This window comes from Xiphophorus couchianus, chromosome 8, assembly GCF_001444195.1.
Source record: "Xiphophorus couchianus chromosome 8, X_couchianus-1.0, whole genome shotgun sequence".
In the NCBI taxonomy this organism is placed as follows: domain Eukaryota; kingdom Metazoa; phylum Chordata; class Actinopteri; order Cyprinodontiformes; family Poeciliidae; genus Xiphophorus; species Xiphophorus couchianus.
In genome coordinates, this window is record NC_040235.1 from 23,513,860 (window position 1) to 23,533,785 (window position 19,926).

A 19,926-nucleotide genomic window follows, 5' to 3' on the forward strand; every position below is an offset into this window, starting at 1 on the left:
TGTTTTACGAATAAAACTAATAAGATCTTATATTAAAATATTGTGGGCTGTTGGAATAGACTAAATGTTCATGGGATGTTTTTATCCTTTTATTCTGTGATTTAACGTGTTGCAGTAGTCATGAATATGCTCATTGAAACATGGTGGCAAAACAGCAACAGATCCAGTTCCTATTTTGAAAAGTTTTTGTCTTTTTTTTTTTCTTAACACATCTGTCAGAAGTAATGAGCTTCAAATGTCAGAATTAAATCGTTTCCAGCTCATCTACCACTATGTGAACATGGACTTTATTACTTTTTTTATGTGCTCATCTTCTCCACACTTGAGAGAACTTTTTGTGCTGGGAAATTGGAGGATTTGATGTAACGGTTCAGTAAAATAGTTTGAAATATTCGGATGTATGTACATATTACTCTTTGGTTTGAACCTAAGATACGTTTTATTTGATTGCAAAAGCTCTCAATAAAGAGACTTTCCACTCGGATGTTTTGCTTGGTTGTTTCTGTTCTACGTGTAACTAATTGTAAACTAGCATTTACTGTACTTCTTAGATCTTGTTGAAGTTTACAGTATTTGGACCTAGCATCCAATATTTTCCATACGTATAAAGTGAATGGAAGTCCTCAGATCGATAAAGTACAAGAATGTGTGTCTGTGTGTGTGCCTGTCACACAAAACGTTTTAAGAAATGTCAACAATAACCAGAAATCCCCATATAGTTACTGACTAATCAGTGACGTACAGGAACATATTTTTAGTAGTAGACATGCTCACGTTCAAATGTAAAGCATGGTATGCTTCCTTTGCAATCAACTTTAGCAGTTATGTCATTCGCTTCATGGTTGAGTTGTACACATAAATACAAGGTTGACATGCCATTTCTACTAAATAAAGCTTTAAAAAAAGCTGTTGTCCTGCAACAGGTGTAAAACTACAACTGGTAGTCCAGAAGACCAGAATCGCAACATTTGCATTTTTGGCTCAAACGAAGCAAACCCTTTGAAAAACCTGTTCCCCTCCTTGCCTGTGGTGGCGCTGCACCAAGAACCACTGAAGGAAACAACAGGAAAGTCTCCACAGAAGACATGAGAGCAACTTTAGCTGCTGTGGGACTCCTCCTCTGTCTTTGGTAAAAGACCACAAGGTATTTCTCCCGCTAGCGCTAGACTCTCACATTTGTTTAGGTTAGTATTTACCCAGAATGCCCAGCAATATAGTTCGCTTTCTGCTTTTGGAGCGGTTTCAGGTCCACTTGGCGTTCACATATCGATTCGCCAGAGGTCACTTCGACCGATCGGAGACCAGAGACCACCTTCCCAAACGAACCAGACTTTCAAAGCAACCGACCTGGAGTTCACAGCAGGGCTGATGTAAATTCACTGTCTGACGGTGGACTGGTGCTAAATTGTCTCACGTAGTCTAATCTCTTAGACTTTAACACAGTGAAGTCCTCCGGTTCGCCTTCGATGCCCGGTGTGCTTGAGCCACCTTCCGTCATCCACTGTGGGGTGAGCTGTTGGAACATTTCCATCGTCGTGTAACCACCTGCGAGGGTAAAAGGTGAGCTCTGGAAGTGTGTCCTCTGTGTGTCCAGCAAGGTGTCCGCTGTGTCATCATCGTCTGTCGCGCTGTCTCCGTCCCTCTCGCTCCAGGCGTGAGCCATTTCCAGAGTGTCGTCCTCGCAGGTCCTGACGTGCGGCAGCATCGACAACGACGCCTGAGGCGGGATCACGGCTTCCCTCTCTAGAATCTGGAAGCTCTTCGTGTCCCATTCTTCCACTACTTTTAGAGTCGCTAAGGCCTCCAGGAGTTTCTGAGTGGAAGATGGCACATCGTCAACAGTTTTCTATGAGGTAGACTCTTTACTAGTTGTAAAAGAAAAGCAGAAATGCACATTTACCAGTTGTCCGGGACTCTCTATTTTCTGCACTGCGTTGCTGTGTCCAGGGTTGGGCACCCTTGGCCACAGAATGGCTTTTGCCCTGGGCACAGTCAGTGTATGAGTAATGTTGTATTTTGCTGTTCAACTTTATTTCCATCAGATGTAGGGTATAAATGTTCTACCTTTTTATCACCGGAGATCCAAACGCCAGCAAAGAGGCCACCACTACGAAGGCCGCAATTGCGCCCCTGATGCTGAAATTTACTGTGCAAATAAGAAAATACAAATTCAAACTTCAGCTCAAAAGAATAAATGTCTTAAAACTTACTACAGTGAACCCTCGTTTTTCGCAGCGGTTACGTTCCAAAAAGAACCCGCGGTAGGCGAAATCTGCGAAGTAGTAACCTTGATTTTTTTTACAATTATTATACAATGAAATACTCCATAATACATTGAAACCAAAGAACAAAACCTTTTTACAGGCCCAAACATTTGTTTAACAAAAATAAGTACTGTATAAACTTTTTTTTTTTTTTACAAATAACTACTGTACTGTAAAATAATCATTTTAATCATCAATACGAACTGAAGGCTTCGCCGCCCCACCGCGACCCGAGTCATTGGATTATAACGGGAGAAAATGAAAAAATGATTCTGAAAAAAAATACAAAGTACAGTTGGACAAATAGTGACTCGTGTATTTCACTGCTGTTCTGACTGAGCCGCTGCATCCTAACTCCGCTCTGTAGCGTTTTGTTCTTCTAAAGCCCGCGGTGCAGGTGTGTTTTTTCGAGAGAAGAACATAGTTATCAGTAGCTGTTGTCGCTCTTTTTTCTTCTGGGCAAAAAGATTCTTATAAACCGACATGCCACCATCGATTATGTTTGAGAACTGTAATGAACGGCTCATCAAAGGGTCCCATTCTTGAGCTGCTCGCTGACGTTCAGTGGCCATTATGAGTTTTAGAGAAACTTGAAATTGCAAGAGAATTTGCAAACTTAAATCTGGCAAGCTGTTTTACGTGCGTGTACATATTAAACCGCAACGTTGTTGACACACAGGTAGAGAAGAAGCGGAGAGACTGTTTAGCCAATCAGAATGCAGAACACAATGCACGATGCAAATCCGTGAAGCAGCAAGACTGCGAAAGGTGAGCCGCGATATAGCGAGGGTTCACTGTAATGAGATATAACCTTTCTGATCTGTTTTAAAGACACCCGGAATACTTCGGATTCCCTCGCCCTCTGACGTGAAACCAGATATCTGGACTTGATACGCCGTTCCACTTTCGAGGGCCTCCATGTGAAAGCTGGTGGAACCTGGATCCACCGTTATATCTGCAAAGAAATGGGACTTTGTTTGAGCTGTGCTTCTGGTGTTTACTTAGGAACCAACAGGAATCTCTGTTGCAGCTTTTCTGGGAACAAATTTGACATCCGACAGACTCGCAGACTGTCGAATGCAGAGCCCTCTCTGTTCTCCGACGCCGTCCGTCTCCGTGTTGGCGTTTGGCATTGGGCTTGCACTCCGGATATTTACCTCCACTCAAGTTGATTTCACAAACAACATACCACAAATTTCCCTTTTGGTCTAGATTCCATTCATAATTACTCACAGTTGTCTCTCGAGGCCTATTAGCTTGATGCACTTTGCCCTACATAGCTCAAAACCAGACTGGTTATGACTCATTCTTTTCAGTCTGGCAGAGTTAAGAGTTCAAAAGAAGTGCTTTTGTGTCAGTGTCAACAAATTATATGCTCCAGAATTTATTTACCATTATTTACCGTGCAAGTTAGAAACCGAAGTTGTACATACTGGTACATCTACTATAGGACAAAGCAGAAATGAAGGTGAAGACACCATGTTTCTTTCACTAAAATCCTTTGCAGCCATCATTTAGTTTGATGTGATTGGTCCTTACTGTGCGCTGTGCTCGTCTCCCGGTAGTGATGCTCAGTGTAGTAGATAATGTAACCCAGCAGGAACCCTCTCAAGTCTTCCTCTGGGATATGTGACCACTGGAGCACCGCCGAATTAAGCGTCACGTTGTGGAAGCTGACGTTTGCTGGGGCGCCGACAGGAGCTGTGGGCGATTCCAAGACATAATAACGTAAAGTGATTTTTTTTTTTTAATGATTGTAAAATATACTCAGATTGTAAGATAAAATTTTGAAAGTGCAGGCAGCTGAGGCGACTGTAGGAATATTTTAGGGGGGCTGAAGCCTCCCTAAAATATTCCAAAGCCTCCCTGGAATAATGTGTTGTTTTTTTTTTGTTTGTTGTTGTTTTTTTTTTTTTTACAAAGAACTGTCTACAAATTCTATATAAATAACCACATAAAGTATTATTTTTACTCAAATATGATCCTAAATCTGTCAGTTCGGAAGATGATACAAGTGTGAAAGTTTGCACAAGTGTCCTTCAAAGGCTGTCGAACAATTTTAGGTGTAGAGCCACAGAAAATGATAACTACCTTAGCATCGTTTATGAGATAATCATTTCATTCCATTAATTGTTTACAGTCATATTCTACAGTGGAAGAGTTTCCTGTTACGCTGAATACTGTTATAAAAGCTGAAAAGCAACTTCTCCGTTTTCGTTGCTGTTTGACAGGTTTCGTTTTCGCCTGCTACGAAACGTCAATGTCGAAATTGATTTGTAAAGCGCTTTAAAAACAGATATTGACTGCACTAAAGTGCTGCGCAGTATTCATAAAGCACAGATAAAAACACATAAGAATAAAACACAAATTAAAACACATCCTGTGCATTGCCTAGGGGCTAAGCGCCCCACCCCCTCTCCTTAAAACCTAGCGACGGCCCTGGCAGGCGGTATCCGACTTACATCCTTCAGTGAGATAAAACTCTGTGGTCCCGTCGGTGCTCTCGCTGTCATTGACGTGCTTCATGTTGCAGGTGTTCTTGTATGGTCGCAAATGCAGAGTGACTCTGTATCTTGTGTAAGGCTCCAAATGTTCTGGAGTAATTTGAAAAAGCAAAACAAGAAGCAGGTTATATTATAGGCTGGCAATTCAATTTACAGCGAGTAAGTATTAAACGTCTCAACTTGTCGACGTGTTTCTCAGTTTAAATATTTTTCAACAGGGCCCGTCAATGCAAAATACACCAGATCTTGGCAACAACCCTAGTGATGCACAAATAAGCAGAAAATCAAACCATACTAGTTCATAAATGAAGTTATGGGTCAAAAATAAGGTAGATCCAAGCAAATAACCTTGGACACATGAAGAAAAGGAATGTGCAAAGAGTCGATAAAACTGCTCTAATAAAACATTGTCACAGACATCTGAAGAGAACTTTGCTTCGTCCCGGTTACGGATATTCAAAACGGGAAAAACCTCGGATGTTTTTAACACTTAGTTCTCCGTCTGTGTTTCATCCACATGCCAAACATAAAAATTTGATTCAGATCAGATTTCAGGCCGACACACGTCTTCCCCCACCAACAGTTGCTTCTGTCAGCAAAGCACTTCAAAGAGAGCAGCTCAAAACGGGACGTCCTATCATCTTTTCCATTTCACTTCCATTGAGTTTGGCAGAAAAACAAACAACTAAAGGAAATGAAGGCGATGGGGGGGATTTACCATAACCATAAAGACGGCAGGTTATTGGAAACCTTCTGCTAACAAACGTTATTCCAAACATATAAGGTGTATTTAAACACTTCATCTAATATACTGCATGTTGTCCAGTAAAGGCTATATTTTGATATGTTCTTGTTGCAGTAGAGCATCTTCATCGTTAGTTGCTAACAGCACTTGGAAATTTACATTTAAAATTACTTTCATTCAAGCAAGAACTTTGCATTTGATAATAAAACGGTGCAAAAGAAGCATCAATTTTGAAAAAAAAAATCTGCTTTCACTTGCATTTTATGTAAGAAAATGGTATTGCTATTTAGTTGCACCCTTCTCATTAATCCATGGAAAAGTGTTGCAATCAAACCTTCCGTATAATAGGTTGATCAAATTAAAAGATTACTTCAAACCAACTTTGGTCCTACCTCTAGATATGGAATTTATTTATGTATTTGGAGGTTCATTATTAATCACTTGCCTTATTAATCTAAGCGAATCTCATTAGTGTGACCTAAACAAACCCAACAGTTTCATCATTTTTCAAAAGGCAGTAGAGCATTTCCTCCGCCGAAAGACACGAGTTCTTTTTTTGGTTTTTCAGACTGAAGCTAGCGGTTCCTACGACGACCAGCTGAACGATAGATCTCTCACACACACACAAACAAACGCTGGCTGTGTGTTGTGACAACGAGGGGACAATTTCGCACGTTGTTTTAGCGTGTGATTTTACACGCGCACTGTTGCCACATGAGGCTTTCAGCTTTAGAGGAGCTCTCTCAGTGTGTGAGGTACACTGATGTAGGGTAATACACACCGTACACACACAGCTCCACGCGCTCACTCAGAGTAAACACAACCCCGGCTCAATCCAGGCACGCATCACGTCTTTTGTTAGGGACCGCTTCAGAACCAGCAGCAGGGAAACGGTGAATCAATTTACCAGGGCTGAAGCAATGAATGGGATTAATCGCGACAATTGTGATGAATCGATTATTGAAATAATCGTTGAGGATGGAGGGATGAATACACAACAGGGCTGAGATGATTGATCGGATTGATTATTGAAATAATTGTGAACTAATTTGGGTATTGATTAGTCGTTAACTGGACTACTCAGATTCAAAGATGGTCATTTACAGAAAAAAAATATATATTTAGAGTAATTGAGCCAAAACTGTACAAAAACTATATGTATTTTGCATTTAAGATAAGAACACCTTTGTCTGTAAATATGTTTTAGCCAGAACTCCTTAAGTGGCTTAGCTTTAGCTTTAGCTTTAGCTTTAGCTCCACCTGGTTCCGATTTACCAAAGGATGCTATGGTTTTGCATTTTAGGTAATGCAATTTTTATGTTTTACATTTTAAAAGGGAATTCAATTATTTGTTTATTTGCATCTTTTATTGCATTTCTAAACAAAATGTGCTAAAGTGGTTAAATGAAAAATCCGATTAATCGTCAGAATAATCGATTATTTAAAATATTCTTAATTGTAACCCTAAGCTACTCCGTGATGCATGCTAGCGCCGGATGGGCGAGTACCGCTCGGTTCTGCACATGTGCAACAAAAGGCTTACGGTTGATGAGGCTGCAGTGTAGTCGCTCAGGAATGGCGACAAAAAGCAAAGACAATGCGTCAAATTTCGTTCACTAAATGTCCCCCCACTCACTTTGTTTGAACAGCTACCCACCTGATAAAGAGGACACGGTCCTTGCGGCATTGGTGTCCTCAAAGAAGGACTGGTACCATCCAGAATGTCCCTTTTTCATCCACTCCACCACGTAGCAGACGTACTTCCTGATCCGATCGGCCCTCCAGTGGATCGTGAACGCCGTGCTGTTGTGGACCGTCACATTCAGCCTCCCGTCTCCTACACCTGCAGATTCAAAGTCCCGTCGGTCTGTGGCGCCATTCATTCAGTGGCAAAAACAATCTGCTGAGTTTGCATTTTGATGTTTATTGAACGGCGTCGATCAAAAACGAAACGACGGCCATGCAATAAGTGATAAACGTCCAAACCAGTGGGTAGAAATATAAGCTTGTTGAAATTTGCTGCTTCTCCAGCAACATCACAATTATGATCTCTTCCTGTTTATAAGTTATTGTAGCAACAAACTCTGATTACTGATCAAAGTATTGATTCAATGTTGTGCTTACAATATTCCCATATGTAAGTGTGTTACTAATGGCTCTACTACCATTAACGACAATAATAATGATAATATCGTTAATATCGACAACATAAGATATCAAGATAATTTCTCATGTCTTTAATGCTTTAATGCCGCAGTCTGTCTGTCCCACATGAAACGCAAAAACGTCTTCTTGCGGTTCTGATCTCGGTTTTAATTTTCATTTCCTCTGAAATTCCGTTTGGTGCTTTAAATAAGACATTGCACCCTGTTTGTGAATTCGCCAAATTAGTAAGTTTTAATCATTTAGATTTGATAAGTTTGTCATTTAAAAACAAACAAAAAGAAGATTTTCTTACTGCTGGCGTCCCTGTGCTGTGGTATGACGTGGGTGGCAGCCGGGGAAACGCTCGCGTTGTTGTAAGCGCTGATGTTGAGGCGGTACGCCGAGTAGGACAGGATCAGCCTGATCTCCGGCTCGGAGGTGGTCAGCTGCTCCTGCGGAGGCTCTCCGGGCTCTTTCCAAACGGTCACTCGGTAGCCGTCGTACAGATCCTTGACAGGAAACTATCAAACAGCACAACTCCCGTTTCAGCACCATGCCATTCTCATTATTATCTGTTGTTTTTTGTTTTTTTACGTATTAAAACTGAGTTGATTGAAGGTGTGCAAGTACCTTCCAGGTTATGGAAATCAACCGGCAGCCGGTTTTCTGCGTAATATCTTCGTATGTAACGCTGACAATGATGGGTTGAGTTGTAAGCTCTGGAAAAAAAAGAGATTCGACGTAGTCAATATTTTCTGGATTTGGACTGCTTTACTTGATTTCTGAATTCAATCTGATTTCTACCTGATGGGACGTAGTAATTTTTACTCCATGGACACTGTGAGCATTCAGCAGTGGTCACACATTGTATCTGGACAACGTAGGCCAACGAGGGCGTTAGCCTTTCCACCATGGCTGTGTTTGGAAGCCGAGACTCTACGGTCTGTGAAGAAAGGCAGAAATCAGTGAGTTGGAAACAAGTCAAACCAGGTTTAATTCATTTTGATAACTTTAACGCTGCAGTGTGCAACTTTTAGAAAGAATTGGTTTACACATTACTATGTTGTGACAGGGTAACACGAGACGGATCACTTGTGAAAAAAACTGAGCTCCTGCGCCTCCGTCCTGTCGTCCTACTGACATCCGCAAAAATGCAGCGCTCCCGATCAGAAACAACCAATCAGAGCCAGGAGGAGGGTCAATCATGCTCACGGATGCGCTGCTCAATGTGCCAATGGTTGGAAAACAACTTGCCGTTCCGGGAAAAAAATGTTTATCCGCCATCATCGGTGGCCACGCTAACTAGCCTTAGCATTCACTGCAGGCTCTTGTGTGGAGAACTAGCGTATGAGCAGCGTATACATGAGCTAATTGACAGCACTAAGACTGCATTGTTTCTAACCAAGTGGTGTGTTTCTGTAGATGGCAGTAGGACCACAGGGAGAGGATAGTGATAGTGTAAACAAACTCTTCATTGTATAGTAAAAGTTGATTCCAATATTTAGACATTGACAAATTAACAGTAAAAGTGTACAAACTGCTTCCTTGAAAGTTCTATTATTAAGACTTAAAACATGAAATACAAAATGCACCAAGTTCATTTGCATTCAAGAAACAAACCAGCTCAAACACGTACACCTATAAAGTCTTTAAATATAAAGTCAAGTTTAGTCCAATCATTTACCTGCTAGCTGCGATATCGCAATGTTACATTTTACCACACCTGCACGCTTTTACTTTTCGTCTTTAACTGATGTCATGTGGTCGGGACGGATAGTTGTCCTGAAAACACGGTTTGCGACAATTGTGAGCGGGCGATTAATCCTGACCTCGTTCCACCAGCGGCTGCCCAGCGCTCTGTATCTCACAGAGATCTTGTTGTTTCCGTCCTCTTTAAGCCAGGTCACGTTCACCTGCAGCGCTCCAGGTGTGCGAGTCGGCGACACTTTGCTGGGAGGCCCGCAGGACCGCTCTGAAGTAGTGAAAAGAAACATAAATAATAAAATCCTCGCTCTCTGACATTAAGTTGTTTCTGTTCAAGATTAGCAGCATTCTTTCCGTTTGCCCGTTTCTGTTTTTTTTCTGGAGGGGGTGGAGGGTTTTCACGTCACAAGATGACTTGCAGTCCCTTTGTGGTTTGGACAAGCTAATAATGAGCAGTATAAAATAGGTCCAATGTTCTGGAAATCCTTTCACAGGCTTGTTACAAAGACGTCCAACTGAACCAGGTTTGTCTTGCTTGCGCGTTTTCTGTGAGACTGAGATTGGGTCTTTGTGACGGCCACGCAAAAACACCAACTTATTTGTCCTGAAGTCACGTTGTACCCGACTTAGTGGTATGTTTAAGACCATTATTCATTTGGAAGACCTGTTGAGGCCAAAGCTTGAACTCATTGCTGATGTCCCGAGAACCTGTGTGAAATTTTCCACGTAATGTTCCTTTATTGTGATGCCATCTATTTCATAAAGCGCACCCAGTCCCTCCTGCTGCAAAAAAAGCTGCAGTCATACTTCACAATTCTCACATAGTGGCTTATGGTTTGCTGACTTCCTCATTTTTCCTCCAAGTGAATCCTCAGTGTAGCCAAGCGCTTAAACTTCGGCTTAATTAGACCACAGCGTTTCTGTCTGTGGGCATTTTGAAACTGTAAACAAACTTTTTCTAGCGATGGCTTCTTCCGTACCGAGTGGCCCCTCAGTCAGTCCTTGCAAGGACTAAATTACATGTATCTGAAAAATGCAACGGTTTTATTAAGATGGCCAACTTTGGAAATTAGAAAATGATCTGCTGCACTTGTGGGTTTAAGATTTCTGTCGCGTTATTAGTGCAGGTGAGTCAAACAGCAGAGCAGCGGCATGAAAATGGAAAACCAAAAATACATCGTTTCATTTGCATGTATATATAAGGAGAGTGATATGTACACATACACACACACACACATATCTTTCATGGACTTACTCAGAGTCTTTTTCGAACCACTGAAAACTGCTTTTGTGCAATTCGCCTTCCCCGCGTTGCTTTCAATGACCTCCACCGTAAAGTTGTAATCAAATATGTTCAGCTTTTGATTGGCTTTGGTTATGTTGTAGTAAACGACACAGTGAGATTTGTCTCTGCAAGGACAGAAATGAGAAAGAAATGGACTTTTACAAAAAAAGTTTAATGAACAAAAATGTTAAAAAACAAAACACAACGGAAAGGTTTGTGGCGTACGCTTGTTGTAAGATGAAGGTGTAGCTCTTCGATCCATGTATTCCGGGTTCCCACGTACATTTCTCGTCGTTCTTGGATTTACGGAAACAGTCTAGATTATGGACTCCATCTGTAAAAGAAACAAAACACACACACACACACAATGTTGCCGATCTCTGATTCTGATCGCACCGATTGACGATCAAACATCGACTGAGATGAGGACGTCTGTTCTCACCTGGGTGAATCCCACAGTGTTGGTATTTGGCTGAAATGTTCCTTGGCTTGCACTTTTCTGGAGCAGCAGAAAATATGAATGAAGACACATCAGAGAGGTGTCTGTGGTTTGGTACAAAACTCCTCAAACTCAGCTAAAACACAGCTGATCCAAAGAAATGGTAGTCAGGAAATTCAAAGTCTTTTGAATCATAATTAATATACACCAAGAGTTTATGGTTGCGCCTTTATCACAGTTTCTCGTCTCGCACCTTATCAGCATTCATAGGGAACTTAACCAGCTGGGTAACGAGGACACATGCAAAAGCAAACGTTACGCTGGTGTGTTTAAGGTCACTCTGATGAACAAGAGAACAAGTCCTACCTGCAGAAACGTGGACGTTCGTGTAGATCGGAGCGTAGAGAACAAGCATCAAACCTCGAATAGAAACAACAGTTCATGAAAACAGGATAATTCATGCAGTTTATTTCTTTCTTTCTTTTTTTTTTAAATGCGCAGAGATGTTTCAAGAAGACCAAAAAACGCCTTCGGGTGTCTTACCAACGACCAGAGCATGCATGTAGGTTCCCAGCCAGCGATGTTTAGTTCCTCCACCGCCCGACATGCTGGCCGACACACTGAAACCGCGACGGTGTGTTTGGGGGAAAATCTCACACCCACCCGCCGCCCGCTGCCATTCACAGAGCCGCTGCTCTGCTGAGACTGAACGAGGAGGAAATATTTTGGGGGAGTTTTTTTTTTTTTGACGCTCAGCGTGGAGGGGCGGCGACGAATTATGACACTGTAAGGACGACTCACAAACTGACAAGAAACAGACGCTCTCAGGTATAACACGTCGTTTCTTTCTTTCTTTCTTTCTACGCCTTTTTTTTTTTCTTCTTTTCCAAAAATAGAACCGCTCGACATGAAAAGCTTTTGGCTTCTGTGCAGAACAAATGTGACCTGCAAAGAAAAAAAAAAAAAAAAGGGTGGAGGGAGAAGAAGCTCCTCAGATGTAATGACTGTAAAGTTTCTGTTCGCAAGGCTGAATGTGTGTTTTAACTGTTGCAGGCAGCTTTTCAGAAACTCCTGTGCGTACAGTTACTGAAAGGCTCTTATTTTTTTTTTGTGTGTGTGTGTGTGTGTGTGTGTGTGTGTGTGTGTGTGATCAAACCCGAGAACCCAAATGACTTTACGGGCCCGGTGAGGTCAGGATCTCTTCACGCCCCGTTTTGCTTTCAAAGAATCGAGAAGAAATTTCAGTTGAAAAATACAAATTTTTCCCACTGAGACCAGGAAGTGATTTTTTTTTTTTTTTTTTTTTTGTCAGCTCGAGCGGAGAAGCTGGTTTTAGGAGAGAGAAAAATATATATATTTTAGGAAACAACAGTGGAGGAAATGCAATTTTCCCCTCCTCCTGCATAGACATTTGAACTCTGGAACTTTTAGAAAAACATGTGGAGAAAAGATCATTTCCTGCATTCTGCGAAAAGGAAAAAAAAGCTCAGTGAATGTATGAAATCATGCAGAACCTCCCAATTTTATGTGTTAATTATGTGCAGCACGTGCCGGTTTAGCTTGTTCGAAGTTTGGCGGTAGGCGATGTTTGACGTGTACCGCCAAACATCGACAAACAGGAGAACACGATACATTTGTTTTCCTTTTTCTTTTTTTTTTTTTGGTAGAAACATTTTAACATGTATCGATTTGATTGAAAGTCAAGTCATAAATTGTAAATTTACATCAACTTCTACATAAAAAAAAAAAATACTATCATCACTTTAAGAAATTTCACGACTCTCAATAACTCATGCAGGGACATTTAGTAACAAAAATTGTGGCAAGTAGAAAAGAGAAAAAAGAAGAATGAACCTGAGAGGTTTGCGGCTTAAAAAAAAAAAAAAAAACAAGAAGTAGAAGTAGAAAACAACAAAAATAAGATACACCCAGCCTGAAATAGACATTTAATAAGCAGAATTTCATTTTACACGCCGTCTTCCTGCAAAGCACGTCAACCACAACCTCTCTCCTCCTCCTGTCGCCTCTCTCCATGCCCGTTGTTTTTAAAACGCGTGCATTCCACCTTTAACACATCTTGCTTATCGATTAATTGAATCGACTTTACAACATTTTGCTGATAACATCAAATTACGTGGCATAAAAAAAAGCATATTCCCAGCTCTGTTTTTGAGGAATTCTGAATTTGACCCTTTTTAATCGACTATCTGCAAACTTTTCAATCAAGTGGGATCCAGATAATTCATGTAGAAAAACATATATATATTTTTTACTTAGTCTAGTTTTTTTTGGTTGGTACTGAATCAAACCTTCTGCCCTCTTCCATTATCTGTTTTATAGTCTCAAATTTGCATCGTGTTTCCGTGTTACATTATGCTACTTTGTTTTGTTTCATTTAAAAAAAAAAATTAGCAAGTAGGATTTAATTTTTTTTTTTTTAAGGGTTTACAAAGTGTGTATTTTTCTAATCTGAGTAGCCACACTCACAAAAAAACATATGTTTGCATAATTATATTGATGGTGGAATTACATTTTCAGGAGGTGGCAAGGCTGTCCATACACATAACATTTTGAATAAAAATATATCTTAAAACTTAACTGCATTTCCATATAGATACGATGTTATGTATATTTCACTGAAACAAGCTGGGTTTTTTTTAAACCATAATAATTTATGTAAAATATGTAAAAAAAATTTGTAAAATAATAGTATAAATGAGTACTATCAATAACTAAATCTGCTCTTGATCACAACATTATGCAAATCTGATCGGTATCCAAATATCAGACCAAATATCAAACTGAAAGGTTTGTCCAGCACTCTGTCAAAAAAAAAATCGTGCACTGAAACCTCCAGAGGTTGTTTTTTTTTTTTTAACCAGTTGTCATATTAATAATCAGGACATATTAGGCCACATTGTGAACATCATCTGACTCAAACTGTTACCCTTCCCCTCTGACATTTTCAAATGTCATTTGTATTCATTGCAGAGAAAATCGTTCATCACCTTTCCTAAAAGTGACGCGTGAGTAGTCCAAAGATATTGACAGTAAAACCTATCCGATTAATCCAACTGTGCATTTTTGAGAATATCTCTCAGTAAGTCTCACGCGTCGCTTTGGAGATGTTACAATGCGTCGTTGTCTTGTTCTGACTTCCCTCTTTTTTGTATGCGCTGGTTTCTGCGTTGAGTTTTGGTAAGTTTATCTTGGTGTATCTGGTGGCTGGGTTTTGCTGAATTTTTGTTTTTTTTTTTTGTTTTTTTTTTTTTGTTCTTCTTGAGTTGCTTGCCCTTCCTGTTACTTTTAACCTCCAGTCAGTGTTCGCCTCTGTTGCTTGAACCACCCAAAGGCAAGTCGAGGTGAAAATGCCGTTCAAGTGACGCAAGGAAGGAGCTTTGATGTTCACATAATCACATCCGTTATCATTCTTTATCAAAGGAGAGGAAATTTTTCTGGTGCACAGTTCATTGCGGCGACATGTTTGATGTGTCTTCAACCTCTTTTTTTTTTTTTTTTTTTTGGTCAGAAAAATTATGATACGCGAGTTCAGATCGAGCTTCAGCATTCGCAGATAAGACTTTGCGTCACCTACAAATGTGGCCCCGCTCCACGGGAAACACGCTTTAAAACTGCAAAAGATTTCTGACCAAGAGTCTTTGTTGCAACAGAGCAATAATTCACTGTCTGTACGGCTTTTGCATTATCAGCACAGCCTTGCTGCCACAAGCTGACGCCGCACACGTTTCGACAGACATCAGTTGACCCAGAGGTTCTTGGAAAAAACAGAGAAATTCACTGTATGAAGTTTTTTAAACAGCTGTGTGAGTTCAATGCAACATTCTGACCGTTGCTGCAGCAGAATCGTGTCCGAAGGTTCGGACCAAAACAAGAATGGTAAGCACTTGCTAGCTTAAGCACTCTTTGCTGTCTTCACAAATCTGTCAATGACCATCTACTTGATTCTGCATTCCTCCATCCATATAAGTACAGACTGTGGAAGAACCGCAGTGCTGGTTCTGTTGGACCTCGGTGCAGGGTTCGCCACTGAGGTCCAATGAAGCGACTGGAGAGCTGGACTGGGCAGTACTTGACTGGTTGTACTCCTTTGTGTCAATCGGTATATTTTTATTGGAGTCGACTAAAGTCACATGCGGGGTTCCCCAAGGCTCCATGTTTGTGTCCCTCGTATTTCATATCCACTCTACATGCTCCCGTTAGCTCAGATTACAACAAGTAACAAGATGGGTTGCCGTGACCATGGTGACCCAAACAGCAATTAAAGTGAAATCTAAACCTCTAGGGAAACGGATACTGTGCTCAGAAATGTTTCCCGCAAGAAGAAGAAAGTCCTTATGGAGCAATTCCACAAGAAATGTTGAAATGTAAAGAAAAAAAATCGAACAAAGTCTGATTCTTTTTCCGTATTTTTATTTTATTTTATTTTTTAATGTTAACCCAATGCAGATGATACACAGTTCTACATCAAGATGTCCCCAGGTGACTACGAACCTCGAGCAAATCAGTGGATGGGCCATAACTTTCAGTTATTATCTTTGGACCTGAAGAGGAACGTTTCAGAGTTAGCATGCGCTGTTATTAAAGCTAAAAACCACTGATCAGGCCAGAAATCTGGATGTAGTGATGAACTCAGACCTGAGCCTTCAGAGTCACATAAAGACGATTACAAAGTGGGTCTTCTATCACCTGGAGCGTCAGTCATTTTATCCGCATTCCAACTTTGTTTATTTGTCGTTTTATTGTTTTTCATTGTGTGAATCACGTTGCATTGCCCCGTTGCTGAAATGTGTGATTTCAACAAACTTGCCTTCATGCCATGCATGCATTCGTAGCGTTCTCAGCCGGGCTGAGTCTACCTGCAGCTGTCGCTACATCCTCTCACGGGGGCGATAACGTGTTGGTTTGTGCGCTGTCTATTTAAAGCAGAAGAAGAAGGAACTGAAAATGATTCACCTCAAAACATAATAGTTTATTTGTGCAGCACATTTCAGCAACAAGGCAGGTCAAAGTGCTTCACATCATAAAAACACAAAAATGCAAAAAAAGAGAAAAAGACACAACACTGTAAGCCACGTTTTGTCGAGCGCCATCGTTACACATCAAAATGTTGGTCATTGTTTCATTAATTATGGTACAAATGCAGGTGGGTTCTTAGTCTAGATTTAAAGGAACTCAGTGTTTCAGCTGTTTTGCAGTTTTCTGGAAGTTTGTTCCAGATTTGTGGTGCAATAGAGGCTGAATGCTGCTTCTCCATGTTTGGTTCTGGTTCTGGATGCAGAGCAGAACCAGAACCAGAAGACCTGAGAGGTCTGGAAGGTTGATTTTGTATATATTCCTTGATTTTATGTTTTGTTTTTCTTTTTTTTTACTTTTCTCCTAGCTGTTGTGTCTGATTAGTACTACTTTTCAGGAACTATTATACTCACACTCCTATGAATGTCTGTACTTGCTTGTTCCCCCGGTTGTGTCAAAGTATTTACCCCCCTCCTCCGCCTCGCCGTTTCTTGAATTTCTTTAGGTCAGTTTTATGGTTTTCAGCAGCGCTTTAGCACGTTTATTCATCACTTTTAAGTAAATGAAACAGAACTTTTTGTCAAGCTGCTTGTTTTCAGCTCCGTCTCTTGCAGGAGCCCTTGCAGCTCCACCAGCTGCCACGCTGCAAGAGTTTCCTAGAAGATTTCTGCTGCTTCTTGGTTTCTGTCGGGGTTCCTCTTTGATCGGGACAGGCTGAATCGTCTAAAGATGTTTTTAAGTTTCTCTTATGAGAATAAAAGTTTCTCTCTTCTGTCATAAGGTGAATGTGGTATAACCTCCTTGTCCATGCACCCCTCTTTTCTTTTTCAAAATTTTTCAATCTTCTCTTTATTGCTGTCACTTAACCTGTTTTTTTTTTTTTTTTTAAAGTTACCTGTGTGCTTTCCTGCCACTCAGTAGCAGGAAAGCACACAAGTCAGCTTTTGAGTCACTTGAACGCCACTCAGTCTTTACAGTAAGTGAGTTTTTCCTCTTCAAATGCCAAAAGGAAGGGGGTTAGTGTTTGTGGTGGGGGGGAGGGGGGGGGGGGAGAGAAGGGAGTCACACTCACGTTTCTGACATCGTCATTCCAGGTGTGAGAATTATTTTTAATTCACACAGAAGGGACTCCATCAGCGTAAGCAGGAGCTTTCTGTGTCTTTTAATGTAGATTTCCTGAAAATGCAAATGTATTTTTGGGGATTTTCTGCCACACGACCTGCTGTTTTGAATATATTTTCTTCTAAGATGCCAGATTCACGAGGCAGCAGCACCTTTGTCCTCTTGTTGCTATGGATAAAGAAAAGAAGAGTCTTATAAGCAGGACTATATGCTCAGAGGTGACAGCATACAGTCGCCTCTATAAAAACATGTAAGTGCAGCAGTATGTTATCATGTGTTCACTTTTAGGAAGGTTTAAAAAAAACAACAACAAAAAAACCCCACCAAGACGACTTCTTGCACTATTAGCTGCATGTTCCTCTTTCTGTAATGAACTGAAAACGCACAGGAAGTTCACTTCACACCTCGCCGGCTTCAGTCGGTACGAAAAACGTCATTTAATGCTGTTCATTATCATCTTAATCTCCACAGATTAAGACGATCTGTGGAGATTACAGGCTACTGCAGCATTTCACTATCCGAAGGAAGAAAAAAAAAAAAAAAAAGTCGACGTGATCAACAAAAACTGAAGATGAAACGGATTTTTCTGGGGCTTTAAACAGAGAGAGAGAGAGAGAAAAAGCAAAAAAAAAAAAATAACCTGGATTTGAATGGCTTTTGATTAAAATTGGTGAAATATTCGGAGATCTCCTTGACAGGAAGCTGGTTTCCGCTAAACGAGCGAGTGAGTGTGTGCCTACTCATGTTTTTCTCAAATGTAAATTTCCCCCACCTTTACTCTTATCATGTTCAAGATCAGCCGTGTGCTGTAAGTCATCTGTGGGCAACCAGAGTTGAAATGTGACATGTGTTCCTCTCTTTGTTTTTTTTTTGTTTTTGTGTTTGTGCTTTGATCACGCCCGGTTTTCGTGCTGCTGCAGTTTGACTTTGAGGATACCTTCAGAGAGTAAAGAAAAAACAAAAAACTAATGTAGGTCGCGGCTTGCCGCTGGCATTTGTGCGTGAATCATAAAATTGGCCTGTTTGGAAAAGGCGCCTGAATAATTTCCAGTAGTTCCACGTTTTCTCACCACATAAAAAAATAAATAAATAAATAAAACAAAACAGAAACAACCCAAAATGATTCGATTGAACAATGTGTTTGTAATAGTTTTTGTTGTTGTTGTTGTTGTTGTTGTTGTTGAATAACAGTATCGATGCGCGATATTCTAAGTGGTTTTGAATTACTAAAACACCGAAAGCTAAATTATGACTATGAAAGCTGTGGCTCACATTTACATGTGAAAAATTAATGGTCAGTGCTAATTTAATGTATTATAAATGAATAAAAACGGAAAAAATGTAAAATATGACTAAATATGTAGTTCACTTGAATGCTAATCATTACAAATAAACACTGTTGGCATTATGTAATTACACCTCTATTTAATTTCTTCACATGGCATTACTGCATTGAGTCATGAATTTGTTTAGTTGGGTTTTGAAGTGACACTTTGATTGGATTGCGGATTAACAGATTAACCAATCAAATGTTTGCATATTTTAAATGCTAACGGATGGAAGAATACGTAAAGATGATTATAATTTCAACTTGTATTTCATTTTATTCACTTTTGTGAATATATTTTCAAATGTGGCAAAATAAAATGTATGTAAAAAATGAATATAGAAAATATTTTAATTGAATTTCTTTGTTTTAAATCATTCGGATGACGTTACACGTGTGGTTATTTTATAGTCATGCCATGTAAGGAATGACACGGATAAATAACTAGGTAATCATATATAATATACAGTCATGCTTCTTGTCATTGTAAAAGTTTTTAGCTGCAGTTTTGTTTATTTATTTTGTCTTCAGATTTCAACCTGCCCAGGAAGAACACCTATTTTCAAATACTTCAGAGTTTAGGGTATTATAATTTTAATTTTTTTTAATTTTACCATACTAAAATGGTTTGGTTCCATTAACATAAATAAAACAAAAAAAACAACAAAAACATGCCCTCAGCATAACAGATTCTCTACCATCTCCTGAGTTACTGTTTTGCAAAATTGTAAAACCGAACTAAAACTTAAATATTCTCATGAAATAAACTTTGGTCACTATTTTTTATTATTTTTTTTTTGTATATAAAAATAAACATATGAAATAATAATAATCTACCATTTCTTTGAGGGAAAATCCCAAAGGGATTAATAAAGTTTCTATCTCTAATCTTCATTACATCACTGTATCAATCAATCAATCAATCAATCAAATTTTATTTGTATAGCACATTTCAGCAGCAAGGCATTTCAAAGTGCTTTACATCATTACTTCCTGTAATGCAAAACAGACAAAACAAGCTGCCTTCGTTTTATTTGTAAGTGCACCATCTAGTGGTGAGAAGAAGCCATACAAAGACATTTTGTGTTTGAAAAGTTTTTAATGAGCTTTTCAGACGTAAAAGAGAAAAATAAACAAAATTTGTTTTGGGGCGTCTACCTCTTAAAATACGTGTTGATGAGTACTGTATCAACAGAGGATCGATAGTCACTATTGTCCCCCCAACGACCTTCGAAGTTGCACATTAAATTCATTCTTTTGGTGGTAAACTTTCAGTCTATTCAGAAATCACCTGTTCTGTGATCATGCTGTTGTTGGTTAGACAGCTTCACATCCATTTTTTTTTTAAAAAGCAAAA

The 19,926-nt window shown here is 39.8% G+C and overlaps 1 protein-coding gene across 1 annotated transcript; it reads right to left on the reverse strand.

Moving 5' to 3' along the window:
* Positions 1 to 191: 191 nt before the first annotated feature.
* LOC114149096 (interleukin-31 receptor subunit alpha) lies at positions 192 to 12,009 on the reverse strand. The gene is made up of 16 exons (XM_028024665.1): positions 11,630 to 12,009; positions 11,453 to 11,506; positions 11,090 to 11,146; positions 10,873 to 10,981; positions 10,618 to 10,772; positions 9,488 to 9,630; positions 8,463 to 8,601; positions 8,289 to 8,377; positions 7,972 to 8,179; positions 7,171 to 7,356; positions 4,727 to 4,858; positions 3,804 to 3,965; positions 3,076 to 3,219; positions 2,065 to 2,146; positions 1,901 to 1,982; positions 192 to 1,813 (listed from the first exon to the last, which is right to left on the reverse strand). The coding sequence occupies exons 1-16, from the start codon at positions 11,691 to 11,693 to the stop codon at positions 1,355 to 1,357; spliced, it is 2,265 nt and encodes a 754-aa protein (XP_027880466.1). The 5' UTR covers positions 11,694 to 12,009; the 3' UTR covers positions 192 to 1,354.
* Positions 12,010 to 19,926: the final 7,917 nt, after the last annotated feature.

Bases quoted from the DNA above. Each gene is read 5' to 3' on its own strand.
- LOC114149096 (XM_028024665.1), bottom strand. From the start codon at position 11,693: ATGTCGGGCGGTGGAGGAACTAAACATCGCTGGCTGGGAACCTACATG. The intron at 11,147-11,452 runs GTAGGACTTGTT...CTGCTGCTCCAG, and splicing joins GAACGTCCACGTTTCTGCAG to AAAAGTGCAAGCCAAGGAAC. The intron at 9,631-10,617 runs GTAAGTCCATGA...TCACTACTTCAG, and splicing joins TGGTTCGAAAAAGACTCTGA to AGCGGTCCTGCGGGCCTCCC.